Source organism: Salmo salar, chromosome 13 (genome assembly GCF_965601325.2).
Source record: "Salmo salar chromosome 13, fSalSal1, whole genome shotgun sequence".
Taxonomy (NCBI): domain Eukaryota; kingdom Metazoa; phylum Chordata; class Actinopteri; order Salmoniformes; family Salmonidae; genus Salmo; species Salmo salar.
The window spans coordinates 87677449-87699550 of NC_138303.1; the positions used below are offsets into that span (position 1 = coordinate 87677449).

General features: G+C 43.2%; 1 protein-coding gene across 1 annotated transcript in view; it reads left to right on the top strand.

Moving 5' to 3' along the window:
* LOC106567791 (moesin a) overlaps positions 1–19322 on the top strand; it is a 24647-nt gene extending 5325 nt beyond the window's left edge. The window contains exons 2-13 of the mRNA XM_014137531.3: positions 8246–8329; positions 11365–11460; positions 12323–12597; positions 12746–12829; positions 13167–13313; positions 13486–13582; positions 14020–14183; positions 14589–14719; positions 15009–15169; positions 15399–15491; positions 17858–18088; positions 18284–19322. Coding sequence (XP_013993006.1) covers positions 8246–8329; positions 11365–11460; positions 12323–12597; positions 12746–12829; positions 13167–13313; positions 13486–13582; positions 14020–14183; positions 14589–14719; positions 15009–15169; positions 15399–15491; positions 17858–18088; positions 18284–18448 — 1728 coding nt within the window. The 3' untranslated portion in view covers positions 18449–19322. The remainder of the gene's footprint in view (positions 1–8245; positions 8330–11364; positions 11461–12322; positions 12598–12745; positions 12830–13166; positions 13314–13485; positions 13583–14019; positions 14184–14588; positions 14720–15008; positions 15170–15398; positions 15492–17857; positions 18089–18283) is intronic.
* The last annotated feature ends 2780 nt before the right edge of the window (positions 19323–22102 follow it).

A 22102-nucleotide genomic window follows, 5' to 3' on the forward strand; every position in this document is an offset into this window, starting at 1 on the left:
TCGAGGTTGGTTCTGTTTGGGTGTGGCTTTCCCAGATTGGATGAGTTGCACCTGTTGCCTTGTTAAACATCTTTAAGTTTCACCTGTGCTGCAGAGCCTATGTGCCAGTTGGCATGAGGCAAATCTAGTGGGTGTCCATGGTGGGTGTGTGTTAAGACTCGAGTTTGCTTGGCCAGCATTCAGTAGGTACCACCATGGATGCTTTTCAGAATCCATTTTAAAACCCCACTTTGTTTCGGTTTGCTTGTGAGTGATTCATTTGTTTGTTCCCTTTTCATGTTGAGTGATGATTTTTGGTTGGTTATTGGGGAACGTAACAAAATGGGGGCTCAGCCAGGAAGGATCATTGTTTCCTATGAGTATGGTAGTCACTCTAATCACCTCTGAAGTGTTACTGTGCCCAGATATTTGAGTTTTCAAAATACACTTTTGTTGTAGCGTTTGTCACTGACAACCACTCAGATGGGTTATAAAATTGGAGAAATCAGTGGAAAGTTGCATAAAAACTCACACTGTAAATAAAAATAAATATGGACTTTTATTTGCAAGCATTTGTGGGGAACCCTACTTGGGAGGTACTGGATAAAATGTACAAAAGCGAATCTGCTCATCATTGCAAAGCATTATGTGACAGTGGCAACTGCCGATTCAAAAGCACTAGTCAAAGAGTTAATCACTACTGTTTTAGTGGAAGAGGAAATCCTCGCAGAGAAGGAGGATGATGAGAAGGGTCCTACGGATGGTGGAATACACCATCCGTGTATTCCACCACTAGAGTTCGAGCACACCGTTCAGTTAAAACAGATAGAACTGGAGGCCACCAAAGCAGCACCAGAAGTGGATGCCCTCACAATCAAGTCAGGCCATGATCCTCCACCTTTAACAGAGTTTGATCTTGGTCGGCTTGTATCGCCTTTCAATGAAAAGGAGGTGGAGGTATATTCTACTATGAGTGGATTGCCACGTCGCTAGAATGGCTGCGCAATATCTGGTCCTCCTATACAAAGTGTTTTTGTGGGAAAATCTCTGAAAGTGTACGGTGCTTTATCTCTTGATCAGAGTTTAGATTATGACACTGTTAAAGCTGCTATCCTTCTGGCTTATGAGTTGGTCCCAGAGGCATACAGACAACAGTTCAGAAAATTACAAAAGACATTAAAAAGCCATGTTGAATTCTCAAGGGAACCAGCATGTCTTTTTGGTCGGTGGTGTTGTTCTCAAGAGGTCAAGGTCCTTCAAGAGTTAAAGGCACTCCTACTACTCAAGTAGTTCAAGAATTGCCTTCACGAAAGGGTTGCTACCTACATTTATGAGCACAAGGATCTCACTCTTGAGAAAGATGGAGTCCTTGCAGTTGAGTTTGTGTTGACACATAAAACTACCTTCACAAACAAAGCGCCCAGTAGTTATCCCTACACAAAAAGCAATCTAGAGAAGTCACCTCCCTCTGTGAGGTTTAAGTATTTTCTGCAGTGCCCAAAGACAAGGCAGAAAACTTGTGCTTTGTATCCGCCAGTTTGTCATTACTGCCGTGACAAAGGACACATTGTCTCTGTGTCCTAAGTTGAAACAGAAAAATGAGAGAGAAAAACAGTTTCTTCTTGTGGGATCACTCCAGCCTCTGGATGGGACTGGTTTACCGCCTAAACAAGGTTTTGAATTATATGTGTAACCAGTTGTAACCAGTTGCTGAAGTGTCAGACAAAGACAAAACACCCTCCAAAATAAAAAGTTGGGCAGTCCGTCTTCTGCGAGACACTGGGGCAGTCCAACCTTTTATACACTGCTCAAAAAAATAAAGGGAACACTTAAACAACACATCCTAGATCTAAATGAAATAAATAATCTTATTAAATACTTTTTTCTTTACATAGTTGAATGTGCTGACAACAAAATCACACAAAAATAATCAATGGAAATCCAATTTATCAACCCATGGAGGTCTGGATTTGGAGTCACACTCAAAATTAAAGTGGAAAACCACACTACAGGCTGATCCAACTTTGATGTAATGTCCTTAAAACAAGTCAAAATGAGGCTCAGTAGTGTGTGTGGCCTCCGCGTGCCTGTATGACCTCCCTACAACGCCTGGGCATGCTCCTGATGAGGTGGCGGATGGTCTCCTGAGGGATCTCCTCCCAGACCTGGACTAAAGCATCCGCCAACCCCTGGACAGTCTGTGGTGCAATGTGGCGTTGGTGGATGGAGCGAGACATGATGTCCCAGATGTGCTCAATTGGATTCAGGTCTGGGGAACGGGCGGGCCAGTCCATAGCATCAATGCCTTCCTCTTGCAGGAACTGCTGACACACTCCAGCCACATGAGGTCTAGCATTGTCTTGCATTAGGAGGAACCCAGGGCCAACCGCACCAGCGTATGGTCTCACAAGGGGTCTGAGGATCTCATCTCGGTACCTAATGGCAGTCAGGCTACCTCTGGCGAGCACATGGAGGGCTGTGCGGCCCCCCAAAGAAATGCCACCCCACACCATGAGTGACCCACCGCCAAACCGGTCATGCTGGAGGATGTTGCAGGCAGCAGAACGTTCTCCACGGCATCTCCAGACTCTGTCACGTCTGTCACGTGCTCAGTGTGAACCTGCTTTCATCTGTGAAGAGCACAGGGCGCCAGTGGCGAATTTGCCAATCTTGGTGTTCTCTGGCAAATGCCAAACATCCTGCACGGTGTTGGGCTGTAAGCACAACCCCCACCTGTGGATGTCAGGCCCTCATACCACCCTCATGGAGTCTGTTTCTGACCGTTTGAGCAGACACATGCACATTTGTGGCCTGCTGGAGGTCATTTTGCAGGGCTCTGGCAGTGCTCCTCCTTGCACAAAGGCGGAGGTAGCGGTCCTGCTGCTGGGTTGTTGCCCTCCTACGGCCTCCTCCACGTTTCCTGATGTACTGGCCTGTCTCCTGGTAGCGCCTCCATGCTCTGGACACTACGCTGACAGACACAGCAAACCTTCTTGCCACAGCTCACATTGATGTGCCATCCTGGATGAGCTGCACTACCTGAGCCACTTGTGTGGGTTGTAGACTCAGTCTCATGCTACCACTAGAGTGAAAGCACCGCCAGCATTCAAAAGTGACCAAAACATCAGCCAGGAAGCATAGGAACTGAGACGTGGTCTGTGGTCTCCACCTGCAGAACCACTCCTTTATTGGGGGTGTCTTGCTTATTGCCTATCAGTTCCACCGGTTGTCTATTCCATTTGCACAACAGCATGTGAAATGTATTGTCAATCAGTGTTGCTTCTTAAGTGGACAGTTTGATTTCACAGAAGTGTGATTGACTTGGAGTTACATTGTGTTGTTTAAGTGTTCCCTTTATTTTTTTGAGCAGTATATTTGGAGGGTGTTTTGCCTTTGTCTGACACTTCAGCAACTTGTTATAGTATCTTCGTTCAAGGCATGGAGATGGGTTGCATGGAAGTTCCTTTGTATAATGTGGAACTCGAGTCTGATCTTGTTACTGGGTCCGTTATCGTTGGAGTGATGCCTAGCATACTGGTAAACAGGGTCTCTTTCATATTGGGCAACGATTTGGCTGGAGGGAAGGTTGTGCTAAATCCTGTTATTTATAAAGGAACCAAGAGTAGAGGAACCTGATGGGTTATCAGAAATGTACCCTAGAGTGTTCCCAGCGTGTGCGGTTATATGTGTTATGTCAAACAAGATTGCCAAGAGCAAGTCTAGTCTTCAGGAGGATGTCAGTGATCCCACCATGTTTCATCTGTCTGAGACATTTATGTGTGGTCCTGATTTCGGTATACCTCCTGAGCTGACCTCTCCTTTGAAAACCCTAAAGGTGAGCAAGTTTGTAGGACCTCTGAAAGAGAGAGGGTCCATACAGTTGACACTTCGATGTCTCGGAAGCAGCTGATTGCTGAATATAGTAAAGATGTTTTCCTCTCCCCTTTTTTTGCTGAGATATGTCCAGAGGAGGAGTTTGATGAAGTTCGTGTGGGTTACTTTGACAGAGATGGTATTCTGAAGATAAAATAGCATTCCCACGCCACAACCAGGCAAGACGATTGGCTCAGTGTATTTCAATTGTCGACAAGAGATACTGAGGTTGGCTGACGATGGTAGTATGGCAGGCCATCTTGGGGTCAACAAGATGTATGACCGTATCTTGCGTAACTTCTTCTGATCTGAAATGGGATGTTGTGGCTTATTGTAAATCTTGTCACATTTGCCAGCTCACAGGCAAACCAAAGCAAACTGTAAGCTGCAAAGGTACCAGTTGCATCTTTGCAGCCTATTCCTGCTTTTGATTAACCTTCAGCAGGGTTCTGGTGGACTGTGTTGGTCCTTTGCCCAAAACAAAGAGTGGTCACCATTTTCTTGTAACCGTTATGTGTGCTACCACTCGTTTCCCTGAGGCAATTCAAATGAGGAAAATCCTGAGAAGAAATTTACTCCGGATATTGCGGGAGTTTCCCCTTGAAATCCGTAGTAAGGACAACTTTGTTGCCTATTTTGTTTTTCAAGGGTTGGCAGTCATAAGTTTTGTTTTGTGTTTTGCCAGTGTGTATCCTGGCTTTTGTTTTGACTGCATGTTTTGCCGTATTGGAGATTATTTTTGTTTTGGTAGGGTTTGTCCCAAGGGGATGAGTACTAGGAAGGTACACAGATCGAGATTTTCCCTCTGTTCTCAAAACGTCTGAGTTTTAGGCAGCTATTATATATATATATATTTACAAATATGAAAAATATAATAGCATTTTTTTGTGCCTGTTTTGTCTTGTACAATAGACTGGCAGCAAATACCGTGTTTTTATTAGAGATGGCGATTCATTAAAGTAGTGTCACATTTAAGTTGATCTTGTTGTGAAATGGGAGTTGTTTTCAGTTGGTGGTGAGCAAACTTGTCTTAAGGGGGAAGATGTTATAGGCTTTGGGATTTCGACTTCGAGTTTGGTTCTGTTTGTGGCTTGCCCTGATTTTAATCATCCTTGTTGGTCAGGACGTGTTGCACCTCGTTAATCACCTGCTTACACAGGTGATATTTAAAAGCTGCAGAGCCAGTGTTCCAGTTGGCATGAGAGATGTTGGAAGAGCTAGACTGCTGTTTAACGCTCCTGCTTTAAGTTTAATACAACACCTTTTATTTTGTCGCCATTTGGTTTGATTGATGTTTATTTTCACTCCCTAACCTAAGTTGGCGTGGGTTCTTTTCTTTTAGTTTATTAGGCAAATCTAGTGGGCGTCCATGGTGGGTGTATATTTAAGACCCTAGTCGAGTTTGCTTGGTCAGCATTCAGTGGATGCCTTTCAGAACCCATTTTAAGCCCCCAGCTGTTTTTTTTGTCAGTGACTCATTTGTTAGTTACCTTTTTATGTTGAGCAATGATTTTTGGTTGGTTATTGGGAAACGTGACAATGGCAATAGACAGTTATTGGCCCTAACTTGTTTACAAATATAAGTTATCGGTATAGCCTGCAAGTGCACGTAAAGCTTCATTTCACTTGTAGAAGTTGCCGGATCATGGAAAGAGGAAATGAAACATTCAGCTAACCACTCCCTAGAAAACTGGGCCTTCATTTTGTGTGAAATAAAAAGTTGATTTATTCATCTCTCCCCTACAACGTTAGGTAACATCTTTGCGATGTGTCCAGATCTTGTTTAGTCATACATTTTAAGAAAACAAGGAACTCAACTATGCACTGTTGAGTGGCATAGAATTTGTTTGAGAACCAACCATGTTAAATGTTTGTACTAATTACTTGTAGATGGCTGAATGTGTCTGGGTCATTTGTGAAGCCTAAATTAGATTAATGTTCACAGTAGTTAGCTCCTGCTCTTACAGTCCCCGGTCCAGTCACAGCTCTACTCTACAGCCCTCTACTCTGTGTGCCGCATCAGTCCAGCCACTCCAGTCTGCTCTGTGATGACAGGAAGTGGCAGGGTGACAAGTGGACTGACCAGCGAATGGGGCCTGCTGACACAAAGGGGAAAGAACGCGGCCCTAATCAGCCTCACAGCTGGGAAATAAAGCATGCCATTGTGGCTCAGCTCAGGCGTGGGCCTCAGCCCTGCTCAGTTATTCCCCCCCCCCCCCCCCCACACACACACCCATGTCATCTCTGAGAGGACAGAACATGGAGCCATGTCAATATAGCTTTATTAATCACTCACAGCGTGGGATGGAAATATGTTTAGGGTGCACAGCAGGAGGAAGCTTGTGTACCACGAGACAGGCAGCATACACTAATTTGTTGCATTTCTTTTATGGGCATATTCCATTTGTTTCAAATTCATACTGGCTGTAAAACTGCTTTGAGTGTTGGACCATGATGTAGTGGTCTAAAGACTGAGGTATCCATGATGGCTAGCTCATCAGGTTTTGTATGCCTGCTGTTATATAAATCATTCTAGAAATAAGGCTACTTTTCCTAATTCCACTTTTGTAATTACAAAAACGGCAGAACTTGCAATTACAAAATGATCACGTTATTATCGTGTCACTAGAACAGTCTAAGAGCAACTTTTTATCATAATTACGTATAGGCCTACAGTAAATGTCATATGAGAGCAAAACAGTGCGATAGAGAGCTACAAGTCCAATTTGCATGCACGTGTGTGTGGATGTTAAGAAATCGAAAAGAGAACTTGTGTTGGTGCAATCACTGAGCACACATTAACTCTGAGAGAAAGGCAGGCAAGCAGCAGTGATGCATTACAGGATGTAGTGTCAGTGAGCTCCATGTTGAGCGGACCACCCTCGCTTTGCGAGGCCCAGCTACCAGAGGATGTGGTTACTTCCTGTAGTGAAGCAGCTCGGTAGAGAGAGAGAGTGAGCTGGGGGACAACATGTTCACTTAGCATGCTAAAACCCCCAAAGTATTTCTGCTACATTTAGAGAGATATACTCATCACTATTGGCCAGATGCAAAACTATTTAATTTGACACAGTATTAGTATAGTAACTGTAGGAAGTTTTTATTTCTGTGTAAAATCTACTCCCACTAAATTCTGTTTAAAATTCTGTTAGTGTAGTGGACAAGTTTTATCGCATCATTAAGATAAAATATTTATTTCCCCTTTGGTTTCTGTGAAGTCAGTGTGCATCTTTTTCCAATATAAGTTAATAATACCTCATTGTGGCAGGAATTGGTGCACTGTCTCCCTCAGTGGGTTTCCTGCAATTGTTTTTTCCAGGGTTTGAGGCTGATCAATCATTTTAGTCTAGCACCTCCCCTTGTGCAATCTTCTGTACCAGGCACGGAAAATGGCCTCTCTCCCACATTGTACATCTTTGAAACATTGTAATTGTCTGCCCCACCCTCCCCTCTCTAGTGAGTAAGGGAGTTGAAATTAACATGCATATTACGTCTCAAAGGAGTATACCCAAAGAGTATTTAATAGAGTAGTATGGACATGCAACAGCTCTCAAATAAAGACAAAAATGTTTCACACTGCTTTGAAAAAGGTCATGGTTGAGTGTTAGTCTCAGATATCCCAGACATGGGAACAACGTAAGCTAGGCAATGGCACCGGAGCATTGGAACCTTGCCGGAAGCAACCCAACTGTCTAGAAAAACTAGTTGAATGTCAGCCTAAATTGTTGTATTATGGCTTTTGCTTACCGCCTGATGAAAGCAGTATTTGGAACCTAACATACTATGATGCCTTGGCTGCCTGCACATTGGTAATATGTTCAGTAGTTATCAGTTTACAAACCACTGACATTTTGGATGAAACATATCTGACAGCCCACATACGCACCATTTTTTTCTGAAAGTATATGTGTCCACCCTGCTATATCCATAAATCTTTCATGAGATGTAGACAATTATAAATTACACTGCCAAAATGTTTAATCAAATAGAGATTTTGCCAAGTTAGTGTGCTCATATGCCTGGCCCAAGTTGTCATGTAGGTGCACTCCTGCCCTGCTGTGAAACTCTACCTCCTCTGGTCATAGAATGAGGGTTCATTCTAATGCTTATGAGGCCTATTCCCCTTTGATCAATCCCAAAATTAAATTGTGCATATAAATGTACATACTTATGATTTATGCTAATAAATACATACATGTAAGTAACTAACAGTCTCTAATAAATGTAGTCTGATCCAACATGCTATTGATTCTCAATCTCGAATTCTCAGAGGCATCTAACTTGATAATCACATTTGTTGTAAATTAGGTACACCGACACATGTAACTTTTATTTTTATGGACTTCACTGGTTGTCAGTCACACGTACTAACTCATTTTGGTTTCTTCAACAGATTAGTGTGCGAGTTACCACGATGGATGCAGAGTTGGAGTTTGCCATCCAGCCCAACACAACGGGAAAGCAACTCTTCGACCAGGTAAGAACAATGCTTGCTCTGCTGAAACATGCCAAGGATTTTGCCTCTTCAGTGGCAAATTACATGTTCTTGTGGTGCTTTTCTTCTAATGCTAATCAGTGTAAATTGCAAGCTGGGGAATGGAAGCCCAGTTGTGGGACTGGAGTGAAGGGTTTATTTTTCTAGGAACTCACACTCTCTCACTGTTCTTCTCATTGAGTCAAGTTGTTCGCTATGGCATAGGCCTGAGAGCAAAACATTTTTTGGGGGCTCCTGAAGATTTTTATTATATATGTATTTATATCTACAGTATCAGTCAAAAGTTTGGACACACCTACTCATCCCAGGGGTTTTCTTTATGTTTACTATTTCCTACATTGTAGAATAATAGTGAAGACATCAAAACCATGAAATAACACATATGGGATCATGTAGTAACCAAAAAAGTGTTAAACAAATCAAAATATTTTTATGATTTGAGATTCTTCAAAGTAGCCACCCTTTGCCTTGATGACAGCTTTGCACACTCTTGGCATTCTTTCAACGAGCTTCATGAGGTACTCACCAGGAATGCATTTTAATTTGTAATTTAATTTAACCTTTATTTTACTAGGCAAGTCAGTTAAGAACACATTCTTATTTAATTCAATGAACAGGTGTGTTTTGTTAAAAGTTAATTTGGGGAATTTCTTTCCTTCTTAATGCGTTTGAACCAATCAGTTGTATTGTGACAAGGTAGTGGTGGTATACAGAAGATATCCCTATTTGGTAAAATACCAAGTCCGTATTATGTCAAGAACAGCTCAAATAAGCAAAGAGAAATGACATGAATGTCCTTCAATCCGGAAAATGTCAATAGCTTTGAAAGTTTCTTCAAATGCAGTCGCAAACACCAAACACCAAACACGGTCCCGTGTGGCTCAGTTGGTAGAGCATGGTGTTTGCAACGCCAGGATTGTGGGTTCGATTCCCACGGAGGACCAGTACGGGGAAAAAAAAAAAAAAAATGTTTGAAATGTATGCATTCACTACTGTAAGTCGCTCTGGATAAGAGCGTCTGCTAAATGACTAAAATGTAAAATGTAAATGATGAAACTGGCTCCCATGAGGACCACCACAGGAAAGGAAGACCCAGAGTTACCTCTGCTGCAGAGGATAAGTTCATTAGAGTTAACTGCACCTCAGATTGCAGACCAAATAAATGCTTCACAGAGTTCAAGTGACAGACACATCTCAACATGTTCAGAAGAGACTGCATGAATCAGGCCTTGATGGTCCAATTGCTGCAATAAGAAGAAGAGACTTGCTTGGGCCAAGAAACACGAGCAATGGACATTAGACCGTTGGAAATCTGTCCTTTTGGCTGAGTCCACATTTGAGATTTTTGGACGCAGAGTAGGCGAACGGATGATCTCCGCATGTGTGGTTCCCACCGTGAAGCATGGAGGAGGAGGTGTGATGGTGTGGGGGTGCTTTGCTGGTGACACTGTCTGTGATTTATTCCCGGGGAAACTTGACTTATTGTAGCCTCACGCGGAGGAAAGGGTAGCGGAGGAACGCGTTCGCTTCTGCTGCAGTGTTCGCTGTAAAATATTACATGTTGTAGCGGTTCTTTGGATTTACCATTAAACTCCCTACCCACCCTAAGCTAACCCATCTCAACTCAAGGGCGGCTCAATCAAATCAGATGACTGTGTAGACCTGGATGATTTGCAGGCAGTGGTAGTGTGTTTAAACACTGTCTTCTATATGGGAAACACCAACTCCTACCCAAGGCTGTTTACACAGCAGATGTGTCTCCTCCAAGGTATTTAGTCCATGAGTGGTCATCAGTCCCTAGCCGTCTCAAGCTGTTCTACGATACCTGTCTGTGTGAGGAGAGGAGAGGAGAGGAGAGGAGAGGAGAGGAGAGGAGAGGAGAGGAGAGGAGAGGAGAGGAGAGGAGAGGAGAGGAGAGGAGAGGAGAGGAGAGGAGAGGAGAGGAGAGGAGAGGAGAGGTTGGTGCTTGGCAAGCCGTTTTGGTCCCACCAGTGTTAAAGTGGCTCTCTTAGACACAAACTTGTCATGGGTGTATGGCAGGCCAGCCTGGCCTAAGATTACGTCTCTATCGTTTTAGCAGAGTCACTCCATCACCAATTGTATTTTGGCTGATGTCCCTATCTCACTTAATGCTTGTAATCACATATATTTTTTATTTGTTTCTATTACTTTTATTATTATGAATTTTTAAACTTAATGTGGACTTTGCTGTCCAGACATATCTGTGTCAGGATAGCCACAAACCCCTCTAAGTGGCATTTGATGTAGTGGGCATTCCGGGCAGGGGACTGGATGACTCACTCCACAACCATTAGATAAGATTACAGAGTTTCCCCTCTATTTTTACTCAGGCAATCAGAAAGGGAGCTGTATGGGGCAACAATGCTGAAGCACTAAGTTTAATATGTGACTTATTTCTTATTTCAATCTGGTTAAGATTTTCGTAATACATAAAACGGGTGCCTTTCACAAGTTAGCATAATGGAGCTAAAGCCTCTGTTTGTTTGTGTGTGTGTGAGAGAGATGATCTACTCATATAACAAAAAAAGAGTACCAATGTCTAGGGTAGAACATGAAGCGTTAAGTTATGTTGAGAAAGTTTAAACTTCTCTTCTACACGTAGGTCCAAGCAATTACTTTTAGGAAATGTCTGCCAACTGTATTATTTTTGGTGTTAGGTTTAGCTTAGAAATGGTTATTTGATACAGTGTTAGTTTGAAAATGAAATTAAAAAATGTAAAAGATAAGTAGAATATCTATGCACTAAGCGAAGATGATTCTGTATTCATACTTCAGTAAAAGTGCTTTAATATAACTCTAAAGAAAGGCTAAACTAAAGACTATTAGATCGTCATATTCTTTTCAATTAATGACTCAACCATCATGCACCATTACCAACAGTAAATTAAAACCTGACATGAAACAAGAATGTCGCATAACACTGTTTTCACAGACAATTTAACACAATTAACCCCTGTTGAGAGCTAGGTTACATTAAAACAATTGTGTGCCCTAAGGTTGTGAAGACAATCGGACTGCGGGAGGTGTGGTTCTTCGGACTGCAGTACCAGGATACAAAAGGTTTCTCAACCTGGCTCAAGCTTAATAAGAAGGTGAGTGCCTCCATGTGAACAAGGATATAGTGAACAAGGCTTCCATGCCACCTTACACTCTTAAAAGTAAAGGTGCCTGGAATAAACTTTTTGGGTTGCCACACCGGCAGAACATTTCCAGTTGAAAAAGGTTCCTCAAGGAACCCCTGTGTAAAGGTCAAACCTGAACCTTTTTGGGAAGGGTTCAATTTTGAACGTTTTTGATAATATATTGTAGCGGTGGCAGCCTATCAGATTGGAGGCGTGGCTTATTGGAGGCGTTGCTTTCAGATAGTTATTTTTGGTCACTCTTTAGCGTAAATGTCATTCCTGTTCATCATCTTAAGTTTGTACACTGCAAATTAAAATGTTCCTTGAATATTTATGCATATTACATATTCTAATATAATATTAATAATATTAACATTGCTGATTACATACAGTAATAAAGTCGAAACTATTCCAACTTTCGGATTTGCATAGGCTCTTAATGAACTCATACATCTGTGTTAGCCTCATTGAAGCTACAAAACTATCAGCGTTCAACCTTAATCTTTTCTGTTGTATTGTCATCACATTAACAGGAATGACATTTACTCTAACGGATGGCCAAAAAAATCTTAAAGCCACACCCCTACTAAGCCACGCCTCCACTCCAGGGTTTATCCAGGAACCTGTTGCTACATTGAACCATAAAGGTTCCTCCAAGAACCCCTCAACTAACCGAAGGTGCAAATATGAACCATTGACTAGTTCTTTGAGGATCTCCAGGCGTTCCTTTAGGATCTCTGGGGTTCCTCTAGTCACCACTAATTCTAAGAGTGTAGGTAAAAGATAAACTGCTCCTGGTGCCTCCACTCAGCTGTATGACCCCTGATCCTAGGTGACTGCCCAGGATGTGAGGAAGGAAAGCCCACTGCTGTTCAAGTTCCGTGGAAAGTTCTTCCCTGAGGACGTGTCAGAGGAGCTGATCCAGGAGGCCACCCAGAGGCTGTTCTTCTTGCAGGTGAAGGAGGGGATCCTCAACGATGACATTTACTGCCCCCCGGAGACTGCTGTGCTGCTGGCCTCCTACGCTGTGCAGGCCAAGTATGCTGACTACAACAAGGACATCCACTCGACAGGATACCTGTCCAGCGACAAACTGCTGCCTCAGAGGTAAGGCCTCCACCATCTCTAGAGTTTACATAACACCTTTTGATTGGACCTCCATACTCTCTTTACTGTAAACAGTCTATGATGGCATACAGTTTTTGATGGTGTCATGTTTTTATGGTGTAATGTAATGTTCTCTTTGTGTTTTTAGAGTCCTGGACCAGCACAAGCTCAACAAGGAGCAGTGGGAGGAGAGGATCCAGGTGTGGCATGAGGAACACAAGGGCATGCTCAGGTAGTGAAACACACACACATTACTTACCTCTCCTAGCTCTGTTGTCCCTGGCCTAAAGAAAATCTGCCGCTGTTGGTTTCAATTGAAAGTTCTATATCTCTCTTTACAGTACAACATACCATGTCATGTGGAAAATTGCTTTAGCTTCTCTCATGGAGTGAATAGATTTGCACTCAGAGCTTGAGGATGAGAAAGCATATGCTGTGATTTTGAAGCATCTTGACAATCAGCTCTTATTGAGAATTATTTTGGCAGCTACCTTGCTGGTAGTATTTTAATAACTTAACAGCTTGTGTTCCTTCTGTGCTTAATGACTTGATTTGTTATACCCAAACAGAGAGGACTCAATGATGGAGTACCTGAAGATCGCTCAGGACCTGGAGATGTACGGTGTCAACTACTTCAGCATCAAGAACAAGAAAGGATCAGATCTATGGTTAGGAGTGGACGCCCTGGGACTCAACATTTACGAACAGAATGATAAGTGAGTGACTCATGTAGAAATGTACACCACAGGGGTACTCACACATATGGGACTGAAAGCTGTTATACATATGCCGTACAAACTCAGGTCCAATGGTTGTTTTAGGATTGTGATGAAGTGTAAATGAGAACGCAAATATCAGTGTGTTGATATCACATTTTTGCCTCAACAGGATGACACCTAAAATTGGATTCCCATGGAGTGAAATCAGGAATATTTCCTTCAATGACAAGAAGTTTGTCATCAAACCCATTGACAAGAAAGCACCAGTATGTACCACTAATGCCCTCTCTGTTCTCATGTTTAAAGGAATACTGTGAGATTATGGCAGAGTCAGATGCGCCCAGAGTCAGATGAACTCGTGGATACTCATTTTATGTATCTGTGTGCAGTATGAAGGAAATTAGAGGTAGTTTAGCGAGCCAATGCTAACTAGCATTAGCGCAACAACGGAAAGTCTACAGATATGCTAGCATATGCAAAACTACCTCTAACTTCCTTTCTACTGCATGCAGAGGCATACAAATGGTATCCATGAGTTCATCTGACTCTGGGTAAGTAGAAAAATGAATCTTGCATCTGCTAAACTGTATAAACTTTGATTTGATAAAGTTATAATGTATTTACTAGGGAGAGAAATTATTATTGTTGCCATAATATATTTTTTTGAAAGATTACTGGTACTCACACATGCTTTCTTTCCTAGGACTTTGTATTCTATGCTCCACGACTGCGTATCAACAAGCGCATCCTGGCACTCTGCATGGGCAATCATGAGCTGTATATGCGTCGCCGCAAACCAGACACCATTGAGGTACAGCAGATGAAGGCCCAGGCCAGAGAGGAGAAGAACCACAAGAAGATGGAGAGGTCAGTGTCACCACCACCACCACACTGTAGTTGCTGCTTACAAGACTATTTCAAGACTTCAGAGACCCGTGGTTACTCCAGCCTCTGTCTTTGTATCGTCCTTGTATCTGCCCAACAGTAATGCTCAAAAAGAAAGCTGAACATGAAGAGCATCAATTGATCATTTCTAACATTAAAATCACAGCAGTCTGTTGTGGGTGGAAAATGGTGGCCACTGGCCAGACATTATTACTTCTTCTTACTAAAGTCCCTCTAACCTCAGTAGCCATCAGAACATTGACAGATCTCTTTAGCTAATGTTTAGGTTGGCCTATTGTCTGATAAAGAAGGCTTGAACATTTTTGGAAATTGTCCATGTTTCCTCCCTTCTATCTCCCTTTTTACTCTACGGCCTCTGTCCACCAGGGCACTGCTGGAGAACGAAAAGAAGAAGAGAGAACTTGCTGAAAAAGAAAAGGAAAAGATTGAAAAGGAGAAGGAGGATCTTATAGAGAAACTGAAACAGATTGAGGAACAGACGAAAAAAGCTCAGCAAGGTTGGAAACCCCATATTACTGTAGTATGAATAAATAAGAGAAAACCTATTATCTTTACTCTTAAAGCTTTACTCTTAGAGTCTTATAAGAGAGTGATTGTTCATTGTTTATTATTGAGTATTGTCTAAATACAACCAACACACTGTAAAGCACTGTAAGACCTAATGTAACCTTTATTTAAGGAAATTAGTCTTGTTGAGAGAAATTCTATTTTACAAGAGAGACTTAATAAAAGCTACAGTAAATGTAGTCCATTCTGTCTATTATCATCATTACTGTGTGTGTGCAGAGTTGGAGGAACAGACGCGGAAGGCCCTGGAATTGGAGCATGAGAGGAAGCGTGCTCAGGAGGAGGCGGAGCGTCTGGAGAAGGAGCGCAGGATGGCTGAGGAGGCCAAGACTGCCCTGCTCCAGCAGTCTGAGAACCAGATGAAAAACCAGGAACACTTGGCGAGTTACCCACATATTACACACATTCATCAACAGCACACGCAGTGTCAGCACGTAGCATTGGGCTACAGAGTGATGAGCTGCTGAGTAATGTGATGATTGTTAATTACTGTAGTACATTTTTTGGAATAAAACAAATAAATTATTGTTTGTATTGTACAGAAACATGTATTATCATGATAGTTAATAGGCTAAGAAAGAACGGGAAAATAACCTATTTTTCCCACAGGCCACGGAACTGGCTGAGCTAACCTCAAAGATCTCCCTACTGGAGGACGCCAAGCAGAAGAAGGAGGATGAGGCAACGCAGTGGCAACAGAAGGTGTGGTCTCAGCTACTGCTCTCCTCATTCTCTCTGACCTCCCCCACCTTCTCAAATGGTTTAGTCCCATGGTTTAGTCCCAGCTACATCCAATGTTGCAGTAATTCATCCATTAGAACAAAGTAACCATAGCTCTGATATGCTGTTCTGAAGTTATAGCAGTTGGACACTGTTTGTTTTAAGAGACCATACTTCAGGCACGGACACACTGGTAGCTTTTGTCAGCCGAGAGAACTTAGCACCTCTGAACAGAGTGCCAGTCGTAACTTGCAAACTGAGTGCAAAATGACGGTAGTCAGAGATGCCCACAGGCGGGTGGTCCTTAAAACACACCTTGCCGAACAAACTGCAAACGAACGGCAGATGAACGGCAGAACGACAATCGGTGCAGTTTGTACGCACCGCACCGAATGTGGATCCAGCGTTTGTCTCTGATCGTTCAGTGTGTTGTGTTTAAGGGACCACCCGCGTAATTGTCTGACTGACCCAAAAAAATCACATGATTCTACATCATGGATGGCACTCTGTTCAGAAGGTGCTAAATACAATCATCCAGTAAACTCTATTGGTGCGTCTGAGCCCTCTGGTGGAGGGAATTGCTCCATTGGAGGGGCCCCTCCTCTCCCCCTGTGTGCATGGTGACTCATGCTGTGGGCCTGGCTGGAAGGGATGGTTTCTCTCTGTCTTTACACTAGGGAAATCCTGTTTGCCTGGGAGGATTTCTCTCACCCCATTGTTATATTTTCCCTATTTTCACATTTGAAAGAATGCAAATCTAAATAGCAGGTCCCAAATGTTGTGTGATTGTGCTGTCTAGATCAACCCCCCGCCCCATTTTAATCTGAAAGATTTATGAGCTGATTGGTGCACCGTGCTGTCACACAGAACATTAATGTATATTTTGGACTGTATAACTGTATAATCTTATAGAGGTCATTATAGAGGAATAGACTACATGACCAAAAGCATGTGGACATCTGCTCGTCGAACATCTCATTCCAAAATCATGGGCATTAATATGTAGTTGGTCCTCCATTTGCTGCTATAACAGCCTCCACTCTTCTGGGAAGGCTTTCCACTAGATGTTTGAACATTGCTGCAGGGACTTGCTTCCATTCAGCCACAAGAGCATTAGTGAGGTCGGGCACTGATGTTGGGCGATTAGGCCTGGCTCGCAGTCGGCGTTCCAATTCATCCCAAAGGTGTTCGATGGGGTTGAGGTCAGGGCTCTGTGCAAGCCAGTCATGTTCTTCCACACTGACCTCGACAAACCATATCTGTATGGACCTCGCTTTGTGCATGGGGGCATTGTCATGCTGAAACAGGAAAGGGCATTCCCCAAACTGTTGCCACAAAGTTGGAAGCACAGAATCGTCTAGAATGTCATTGTATGCTGTAGCGTTAAGATTTCCCTTCACTGGAACGAAGGGTCCTAGCCCAAACCATGAAAAACAACCCCAGACCATTATTCCTCCTCCACCAAACTTTACAGTTGGCACTATGTATTGGGGAAGGTGGAGTTCTGTCTGACTGCCAGATGGTGAAGTGTGATTCATCACTCCAGAGAACTCTTTTCCTCTGCTCCAGAGTCCAATGGCAGCAAGCATTAAACCACTCCAGCCAACGCTTGGCATTGCGCATAGTGATCTGAGGCTTGTGTGCGGCTGCTCGGCCATGGAAACCTATTTCATTAAGCTCCCGAAGAACAGTTCTTATGCTGACGTTGCTTCCGGGGGCAGTTTGGAACTCGGTAGTGAGTGTTCCAATCGAGGACAGACGATTTTTACACGCTACACGCTTCAGCCCTCGGATGTCCCGTTCTGTGAGCTTGTGGGGCCTACCACTTAGCGGCTGAGCCGTTGTTGCTCCTAGATGTTTCCACTTCACAATAACAGCACTTACAGTTTACAGGGGCAGCACTAGCAGGGCAGAAATTTGACAAACTGACTTCTTGGAAAGGTGGCATCCTATGACGGTGCCACGTTGAAAGTCACTGAACTACTCAGTAAGGCCATTCTGCTGCCAATGTTTGTCTGTGGAGATTGCATGGCTGTATGCTCAATTTTATACACCTGTCAGCAACAGGTGTGGCTGAAATAACCGAATCCACTAATTTGAAGGGGTGTCCACATACTTCTGTATATATAGTGTATTTCTTCTGCTGGGGGAAACAGAACCAGACAGGTGAAACACTGGGCAGTACTGTGCTATGGTGAAACAAAATCCTTTATGAATATTATACTGACCTCGGCTAAACCCGATAGCTGACACTGTAGTTCACCTGAAGTTCACATAACCTATTGATATTCCTTCTCCTGAATCAGTTCATACCATGAGTCATTAACATGGGTGGCTGCCCCCCTTAGGCCTGCATGGTGCAGGAGGACCTGGAGAAGACCAAAGAGGAGCTGAAGAGCAAAATCATGGCGTCCCACATACAGGAGCCTATGCAGGCCGAGAACGAGCATGACGAGAACGACGAGACCAGCGACCAGGCAAGCGCCGAGTTCACAGGCGGTATCTCCTACAAAGACCGCAGCGAGGAGGAGCGCATGACCGAAGCCGAGAAGAACGAGCGTGTACAGCAACACCTGCAGGTGAGTGACCGACTGTGGCTGCTGCCCACACCAAATCCCCCCCAGCACTGGAGACAGATGTTTATAGGGGTTGTATCACTGTTTATGATAGTGTAGAGATCACAAGAATGGGGCTTAGAAATGTATCCTGTTATGCCTGTGTTGTTGTGTGTGCCATAGTGAGACTTGGCAGTAATGTTATGTTTCCTCTACCAGGCTTTGAGCTCGGAGTTGGCCATCGCTCGGGATGAGACCAAGAAAACCGCAAATGACATCATCCACGCAGATAACGTGAAAGCGGGACGGGACAAGTACAAGACCCTGCGGCAGATTCGGTCGGGCAACACCAAGCAGCGTATAGACGAGTTTGAGTGCATGTGATGCATCTTGTTTGCAACTGCTATAGGCCCCACAGCGGTGCCATACTTGGTCCATTCATTCTAGACTGCAGACACTGCCTTACACAAGCTACAGTGCCTTCTACCCAAACAAGACCAGTATACATATCAAAGAGCAACAAAAAAAGTACAGCACAATGTATTTGAATAATGGTGCACAAATTACATTACAAGTAATGAAATAAGTGCATCAGTTAATAAGGGAGATATTTAATAGAAGAACAGTTTAAAGTGAATAAGATTTGATTCGTTTTATTATAGCTGGAGGATGTTTTATTGATTATCCTTTACAAGTTATTTTTTATTGGTTCATTCCTCACACTGTTTTAAACTGAAAACGAACTAAACAACAACTCGATGCAGGACAGCTGCAATTTGAATTACATTATGGTTGGTCACTATTTGGGTGTCATTGTTTCAGAGCAGGTCTGTTTGTTTTGAGGTGGACCGTTAAGCATTTTCAGCAAATGAAGAGAACATAAAACTGTATTTAAATTAGCATTTTTTTATTCTAATTTTAAGCATTTAAATAGATGGTTGTCTTTCTAAGAGAAGGGCATCTTTGTTTGGAAACCCTCAACAGTATTACTTTTACGTAAGATTTGATTAAGTCCATATGAAATAAGCGCTGGAATACCAGATTTTCCTTTTTCAGAGAGAGACATACAGTACCTCTGAATGATTCTTTATAGACCAAGTGTATCTGCTATGACGTATAGCCATGCACACTAGTAGCTGTCATGATTAGGAGTTTCTTTTTGTATATCAATCTTTTGCTAAACCTTGTATTATATGGCATTTGAAGCAATATGATTCAAAGACCTGCCTTGAAAGATTTATTTTGTCATTTGGATTTTTTAATAAAACAAGTTATGTGTAAAAAGATGGATGTCTTACGGATTGTAAGTGGCCCTCTAGCCTTTTCTCAGTAAATTATATGAATGACTGGAAGCCACCAGCCAGAATTAAAACAAGGATGAATATTGTAATTCTTACAGTACTGGGCAGTGCCTTGTCATCTGCAGAATGTTTCAGCAGACCTTGCTGCTTGAGTCTTCATTTCAACTGTCATTAAAAGTGGAAACTACACTGTTTTATGTGTTCTGTTTTCTGTTTTCCTTTGTTTGAGCACAGAAACTGACTGGCCATAGGGAAGTTTGGGCAAATACCGGATGGGCAGGTCCATCTTTAGTAAAGCGGGCATGTCTAAATTGGTGTTTTTGCGCATATTTACCATTATTTAGCTAATAATGTGTGCCTCGATTAAAAATAGGCAGGTTTGTTAAAAATGACTGGGCCGATTTCTGGTCCAGTCCGTCTCCTGTCTGATCTCATATGAAATCCCTTGGAATAGGTGCAGTATCCTGCAAGGACACTAGAGGTCCTTGGTTGACCAATACATATATTTCAAACGCTTCAGAAAGTGGTTTATTCTCTGCACAATACGAAGGTGGGGTTTCAGAAACATCTTCTCTTGTTTGCATGTAGACTTCTTGAATATGTTAAACCCTGAAATCAAATCCGGTTTTAGTTAACAATTGGACGGATTACTTAACTTTGACGGTTCAGCTCAACGTAATGATTTTTAATAATTAACAAGCACTTCCGTTTCCCCCAGGAGTGGCCAAATATCTCCTGCCCCTGAAGTATCAAACCAAAGAGTGCAGCGCAAAGAGATCCCTCTGGGCAAAAACGTACATATAATCGGTAACACTTCATTTGAAGGGGGTATACATAACACATTTATGAAACCAGTCATACCACTTTTATGAGTGTTGTATCATTCATAACTTTCATAAGACATTCATCATTCATAAGATGCTTTCAAAATAAAAGTTAACTCAAATTACATTGTATTAAACCTTTGTATAAGGAACATTTTCATTTTTACCTTCAAAGTACCCAACCTCCTGACACACTATTAACACAACAGGTTGGGAGAAGCACATAGTAGCCCTTACAGCGTAACCCTTGTAGCACTGTAGGTGTTAATTGCCTTGCTTGAGGCCACTATGGCGATAGGGAATGGCACAACCCTGGGTGTAGTATCTTTTAAATACATGAAATAGCTGGGCTTCATTGAGCTTGCCTGGTGCAATGGAACGAAATGGATATTCCCAAAAGTGCAAACCCCACCCGCCCATCTGTCACAGCAAGCATGCTCAAATACTCAAAGTATTTGAAAGATTTCAAATATCAATCAATCAATCAGTTTATTTGTCACGTGCGCCTTACAGTGAAATGTTTACTTACAGGTTCTAACCAATAGTGCAAAAAATGTATTAGGTGAACAATAGGTATGTAAAGAAATAAAACAACAGTAAAAAGACAGGCTATATACAGTAGCGAGGCTATAAAAGTAGCGAGGCTACATACAGACACCGGTTAGTCAGGCTGATTGAGGTAGTATGTACATGTAGATATGGTTAAAGTGACTATGCATATATGATGAACAGAGAGTAGCAGTAGTGTAAAAGAAGGGTTGGCGGTTGATGGGTGGGACACAATGCAGATAGCCCGGTTAGCCAATGTGCGGGGGCACTGGTTGGTCGGGCCAATTGAGGTAGTATGTACATGAATGTATAGTTAAAGTGACTATGCATATATGATAAACAGAGAGTAGCAGCAGCGTAAAAAGAGGGGTTGGGGGGAGGGGGGGGGGGGGCATACAATGCAAATAGTCCGGGTAGCCATTTGATTACCTGTTCGGGAGTCTTATAGCTTGGGGGTAAAAACTGTTGAGAAGCCTTTTTGTCCGAGACTTGGCACTCCGGTACCGCTTGCCATGCGGTAGTAGAGAGAACAGTCTATGACTGGGGTGGCTGGGGTCTTTGACAATTTTTAGGGCCTTCCTCTTACATCGCCTGGTGTAGAGGTCCTGAATGGCAGGCAGCTTAGCCCCAGTGATGTACTGGGCCGTACGCACTACCCTCTGTAGTGCCTTGCGGTCAGAGGCCGAGCAATTGCTGTACCAGGCAGTGATGCAACCAGTCAGGATGCTCTCGATGTTGCAGCTGTAGAACCTTTTGAGGATCTCAGGACCCATGCCAAATCTTTTTCATTTCCTGAGGGGGAATAGGCTTTGTCGTGCCCTCTTCACGACTGTCTTGGTGTGTTTGGACCATTCTAGTTTGTTGTTGATGTGGACACCAAGGAACTTGAAGCTCTCAACCTGTTCCACTACAGCCCCGTCGATGAGAATGGGGGCGTGCTCGGTCCTCCTTTTCCTGTAGTCCACAATCATCTCCTTAGTCTTGGTTACGTTGAGGGACAGGTTGTTATTCTGGCACCACCCGGCCAGGTCTCTGACCTCCTCCCTATAGGCTGTTTCGTCGTTGTCGGTGATCAGACCTACCACTGTTGTGTCGTCTGCAAACTTAATGATGGTGTTGGAGTCGTGCCTGGCCATGCAGTCGTGGGTGAACAGGGAGTACAGGAGGGGACTGAGCACGCACCCCTGAGGAGCTCCAGTGTTGAGGATCAGCGTGGCAGATGTGTTGCTACCTACCCTTACCACCTGGGGGCGGCCCGTCAGGAAGTTCAGGATCCAGTTGCAGAGGGAGGTGTTTAGTCCCAGGATCCTTAGCTTAGTGATGAGCTTTGAGGGTACTATGGTGTTGAACGCTGAGCTGTAGTC